Source organism: Pygoscelis adeliae, unplaced genomic scaffold, assembly GCF_000699105.1.
Source record: "Pygoscelis adeliae isolate BGI_AS28 unplaced genomic scaffold, ASM69910v1 Scaffold458, whole genome shotgun sequence".
Classification (NCBI taxonomy): Eukaryota; Metazoa; Chordata; class Aves; order Sphenisciformes; family Spheniscidae; genus Pygoscelis; species Pygoscelis adeliae.
In genome coordinates, this window is record NW_008825352.1 from 84,064 (window position 1) to 89,375 (window position 5,312).

Sequence of the window (5,312 nt, forward strand, 5' to 3'; positions counted from 1 at the left end):
ACCCAGCCACTCTTAGCAAGCGTTACCAGGGCCCTTTCACCACTCCAGCTCTTCACCCCGCGGGGTACCGCTCTCTCCGGCCCCTCCCCAAGATGCAAGTCTCCATCAGCGGGACCGTGACCCATGGCGTTTCAGCACGCAGCTCTGCAGCCGAGCTCCAGCCGCGCCGGCCTCGCCATCCCCGCAGCTCTCCCGATGGCACCAGCGTTACCCCAACACCCAAGCGGCTTTCTCCTGTGTTGACCTCCGCCCCGGACCAAATGCATTCCTTACACGGATGTTTACGACAAAACAGCAAGATGCTTATTATTTTTTTTCCCCTTTTTTTTTTTTAATACAAGAGCTGTGTATTTAAAAAATATACAATTTTTATTTTTAATTTCTACAGCATAACCCTGCAGGATATTTTTTGTAACGAACAGTGCAGGACCCTACCTAAACCAATCAATAAAACGTCCAAACTCCTACGCTGCCTTCGGAGCGGGGATCAGGTTGTGGGGCCTCTGCCATCGCTGCCGCCCCTGCTGCGGTGGCGCCAGGTCACCTCTTGTCCCCCGTCGCTGGGCCAGGGCGTTCGGAAAGGAGGGAGAGGTGGGAGAGGGACGCTGGCTCACGCACAGGCATCCCTGAAGGGATGCTTTTTTTTCCCCTCTCAGCGCTGAGGGTGCTGGCCTTCGACAGGTCATGTCCCCAGCACGTCTGGAGCCAGGGTCTCTGCAGCCAGGCCAACCCACTCAGCAGTCCCCTCGGGGACTGAGGTCCTGGTGTCCCCCCATCCCTCCCTCAACTGCTCTTCCCAGGCAGCCCCAAACTGTTTTCGCTGAACCGGTGAAGAAACAAAGGATGAGCTGGGCTCAGGAGTCCACCTCCCCGTCTGTGAGTATCCAGCACGCCCACTTCAGCATCGCCTTCGAGATCCTGCGAAACCAGACCGGAGGAGCCAGGGTGAGAAGGGACCCGGCTGGGGACATGCTGCCGCATGGCGGACGAGGACGAGGGGGTAAGGCAGAGTTTGGGGACCCGCTGCAGGGATGCAAGCAGCGACGCCCGCATCCCACGGGGCCAGCTGTGGGGGGAACAAGGGACAGCCGTACGAGGCCATCGCTGCACTGACCTGACAGACCTTATCCGCTCGCAGAGCTCGGGGCTTGGTGCCTCGTATCTGTACTGGACCAGCTTCTCCCTCACGTACTGCAGAAGCGAAGGGGGAGGGTGAGGCTGGTCTGCCCCAACCGCAAAACCCAGAGCACAGCCCCGCCACGCAGCCCGGGACCCCGGTACACCTAGGAAAACTCTGGAGTCTGTCCCTCAATCGTTTCCTGCTCTTCCAATCCTATTTTACCCGGAGAGCTGGAAGATGCTCCAGCAAGTGTTGGTTCCCAGCCAGCTCGGGCTCAACCCCACCTTCACCCAGTGCCCCAGATCCTCCTTCGGGAGGGTTAGGGCCAGCATCTACACCGCCACCCGCTTTCAACTCCCCATCCCCACCAGCCAGGTGAGGAAAGGCCTCGGGGATGGACGCCAGCGGTGGGAGGACACAGAGAACCTCCCCGGGGACCACCCCCCAGGGGACCCCACCAGCTGCTTCATCTTTACCGGCTGCAGAGCTCTGTGCTGCTCCAGACTGGAGCTGGGGCCGCTCACTGGGGATGCTTGCTTTTCCTCCTCCTCTTCCTCAGAGAGCTCCTTTCCGCGCCGCCGCTCCTCCTTTCTGCTCTTCTTCGTGCCCCATGTGCTCACGAGCTCCACCCTCCTACCTCCGCCTCTCCCCCTGCCCCACGGGGCACCTTGGGGATGCTGCTGCCCACCGAGGGCCGGCAGTGCCTGGCCATCTCCTGCCAGCAGCTTCCTCTTGGCACCCACAGCATCTCCTCCCTGGGTCCTGGCACGAGCTGGAGGGAAAGCTGTGCCACTGGAGTCCGCCTGCTCCCTGTGAGGCATCCCTTCGGGCAGGGATTGCAAGCGGCTGCTGGGCAAGACAGGAAAAGCCGGAGAAAGAGATGGCAGGGGGGCCTGAGAGCCCCCCGATACCTGCGGGCCTCGAGCAGGGCGGGGGGCATCACAGGATGCCTCCGCAGCTGATGTTGCCTGAGTGGTGCCGGTCTCCACCGGGCTGGTATTGCCATAGGAGTGGAGCAGGGAGGGAGAGGAGGTCTGCACCGGCTCTCCCTGCGGCAAGCCCTTGGGAGAATCTTGGCTGCAGGGTTCCAGCAAGTCAGGGGTGTTGCTGTCAGCAGCCACATCTTGGTGGGTCTTCGGTGAAAGGTCGTGTTGAAAGGTCCTCTCTGGTAAGAGAAAATGCATGGTGAGCTTGGGCAGGCGGCTGGTGGTGGGACCGGGAAGGTTGGGCAGGAGAGCGTCGGAGCTGGAACGATGCAGGCACAGGGCAATGGGAGCACTGCGGCACTACTTTTTGGCCAGGGGAAAGCAAGCCAGCATCCAGGATGAGCTACATGGTCACCCCGTGAGAGGAGTCGTCTCCTGCCAGCAAGGCAGGCTGGACGCCCTGGGGCATGGGGACTCACCATCTGAAGAGTTCAGGGTCAAAGATATTGGGGGGAGCCTGTTCCAGGGGTTGTCCAGGGATTCCTCCGAGCTCTCCGACAAGGCTGTTGACTCTGCGGCTGCAACAACGAAGTCAGGGGGTTGATTTTGGCAAAGAAAGCAGCTGCCCACTCCCAACCCTGCGGTGGCTACAAAGAACTGCGCGTGAGGTCTCGGACAGAGACGGCAGCCGAGGAGAGCTCCAAGAGCCCCTTCCAGCTGAAACTGGGGTGTACTCCAGCCAGACTCCGTCCACGACCTCAGCCAGCCCCTGTAGCAGGCAGCGGAGAGGCAGACGCTGCCCAGAGAGCAGGCAGGTGGGAGGAAGACCTTCTCCTACACCCTGCACTGTCCAGGACAGCAGCTCCCTTCATCTCCTCCCCTACGTGGAGCTCCTGCAGGTACTTCTGCAGCAAAGCCTGGCGACACCAAGCCCAGTGAGGTGACACAAGCCCATCCCGGTGCCGAACCACAGCCAGCCAAGAGCCCACACTCGGGCAGGCAACTCAGGCTCCGTGACGGCATCAAAGGGAGGACAAAACAACTCGTCGTGCTCCCAACAGCTCCTGCTCAGCTTCAGGAGGCTGCGGGAATGGGACCATTCCCTGCCCGCTCAAGGCAGGGCTGGGAGTCCTGGTCTCCCAAAGACCTGGCCGTGCCGGTACCTCCTCTGCTCGATCCAAGGAGAAGATGGGCTGAGCCAACTTCAGAGGAAAACACTACGAGGCTGGACGGGATCTGGAGGTCCCACTACTCACGGCTGGCTTGGGATACGACACTCAGGTCGCCTGGCACCGTCCTGTCATCGCTGCTCCTCCCGGGAGATGCTTCGCTTGTGTCTGCAATGAAAGGGGAGCTGCTGGTCACATCCCAGCACGGTGTGCAGTCAGAGCAAAGGAAGTCGTCTCCCCATCCCGGGGAGACCCTTGCTTCTTGTCCACCCGCCTACCCTGCAGACGAAGCCACCGTACTGACCTGCCTTGGAAGCACGGCAAGCAACTGCCTCCTCCTCAGGAGGGATCACCAGCGTGTTGGCTGGGACCGTGAAGACGCCCTCACCCCTCTGAAACGAGACGCATTACGTGGTTTTCACTGGGCAGTCCCACTCAAGCTGCGGGAGCCCACCCGTAACTGGTAGCTGAACACCATCTCCCCAGCGCACCTCCAGCTCTGCCCGCCGCTCGTCCCGTTCCTTCTCCCACCCAGAGCAGGGTCCCCACCATGAGCTGTCTCAGCGGCCAGGCTGACCTCTTTCTTGCGCTCTGCCTCCCACTGGGTGACGGGAACCTCGTCCGTCGCTGGCGTCTCCACGGGCATCCGTAAATCCAAGCATTCCTCAGCATTTTCCTTCAAAACCTCCAGCTGGTTCTGTCCTATGGCATCAATGAGCTGAGAGATGGATGGCTCTGGAGCGAGAACACATGAGTGTCAGTGGAGAAGACACCTTAATTCAGGCAAGCCTCACTTGCAAGTGCTTTTACTCTGCTGCATGACTGTCACGTGCACTGAAACCTGTGGAAACGCAAAACTCTGCACTTCCTTTGCTTCTAAGAACTAGCTTTCCCTTCTCCACACAGGTCCTGGAGCAGCAGCGTGAGCATGGGCGTGCCATGGCCCACGTTGCTTTAGCTGTCAGCACCATCTCATCCTGCTTCAGGCTTAGCAATGTTGCCTTGTGAGTTCTGGTCACGTTTGTGCTACCTCTCCCTAACGTAGACCAAGCCGAGAAGAACCAGGAGCCCCACCAAGCAGCCAGAGCATCGTGTGCCCCCCCCCAACCCTTTACCTGAGCTGGGAGCGTTCTTCAGAGCGAGACTCCTCCTGCAATGACCAAGGAGAAGACAAAGGACATTGGAACAGGCTGCCCAGGGAAGTGGTTGAGTCACCATCCCTGGAGGTATTTAAAAGACATGTAGATGAGGCGCTGAGGGACATGGTTTAGTGGGCGTGGTGGTGTTGGGTTGACGGTTGGACTCGATGATCTTAGAGGTCTCTTCCAACCTTAATGATTCTATGATTCTAAAGCCTGGTTACGGCTGGGACACACGCAGGCCAGCAGCCCTTTGCAGCTCTGGTTTGCAGATCGAGCACCCGGGCTTGGGAGAAGCAGCTCGTGGAAGCAGTGGATTCCCCACTGGGTGCCGGATCCGGCCACCGCTCAGTATCCCAGGACTACCCATCTGGGAGGCCCGTTCCTGGAGACGGACCGATGGAGACCCCTGAGGATCTCCAGAGTTGGGGCTACAAGCATGGAGCGGAGAATGAGCTGTGCAGGGCTTCACCTACCCGGCCACGCTGCCCACGGCTGGAAGAAGCAAGTTCTCCTCCCAGCTCAGAGGAAGAGGCTGGGTTGGAGAGCCCTCTGCGTCACCAGGGTCTCATGGTCTACTCTGCTCTGTCACGTCCTGGGGCAGGGAGTCCCACAGGTTAACCGGGAGCTGCCGTAGCCTGTGCCTGCCCTTGCCAGCCTGCTCTAACCCCACTCAGAGCCTGCGTGCTCTCCTCATGGTGTCTGGATCCGTTCCCCAGCAATGGCTAGCCCCATACTTACAGCCAGAGCTCCTTTATCTTCTGCAGCACAGAGGGCTCCTGGTTCCTGCAGCAAGAGAGAAGCCAGTTACCGATTCCCTCCGAACCCTCATCTTCCTTCAAAGCTTGCGAGGGAGAGCGCTCCTCTTTCAAAGAACTAAAAGTCCCCACCACAACCAGGTCACACCAGGACTCCCAGGGTCAGTGCCGCTCTGGGAAGATGAGGAAGCACCCTCCCC

At 59.9% G+C, this 5,312-nt stretch overlaps 2 protein-coding genes across 2 annotated transcripts in view; one reads left to right on the forward strand and one right to left on the reverse strand.

Moving 5' to 3' along the window:
- RLTPR (RGD motif, leucine rich repeats, tropomodulin domain and proline-rich containing) overlaps positions 1-757 on the forward strand; it is a 24,794-nt gene extending 24,037 nt beyond the window's left edge. Inside the window, exon 33 of the mRNA XM_009330369.1 lies at positions 657-757. Within this exon, the coding sequence (XP_009328644.1) occupies positions 657-757 (101 nt within the window). The remainder of the gene's footprint in view (positions 1-656) is intronic.
- ACD (adrenocortical dysplasia homolog (mouse)) overlaps positions 383-5,312 on the reverse strand; it is an 11,198-nt gene continuing 6,268 nt past the window's right edge. The window contains exons 6-14 of the mRNA XM_009330370.1: positions 5,096-5,140; positions 4,331-4,365; positions 3,793-3,950; positions 3,520-3,607; positions 3,303-3,383; positions 2,526-2,624; positions 1,597-2,285; positions 1,115-1,191; positions 383-918 (exon numbers count right to left, since the gene is read on the reverse strand). Of these exons, the coding sequence (XP_009328645.1) occupies positions 855-918; positions 1,115-1,191; positions 1,597-2,285; positions 2,526-2,624; positions 3,303-3,383; positions 3,520-3,607; positions 3,793-3,950; positions 4,331-4,365; positions 5,096-5,140 (1,336 nt within the window). The 3' untranslated portion in view covers positions 383-854. The remainder of the gene's footprint in view (positions 919-1,114; positions 1,192-1,596; positions 2,286-2,525; positions 2,625-3,302; positions 3,384-3,519; positions 3,608-3,792; positions 3,951-4,330; positions 4,366-5,095; positions 5,141-5,312) is intronic.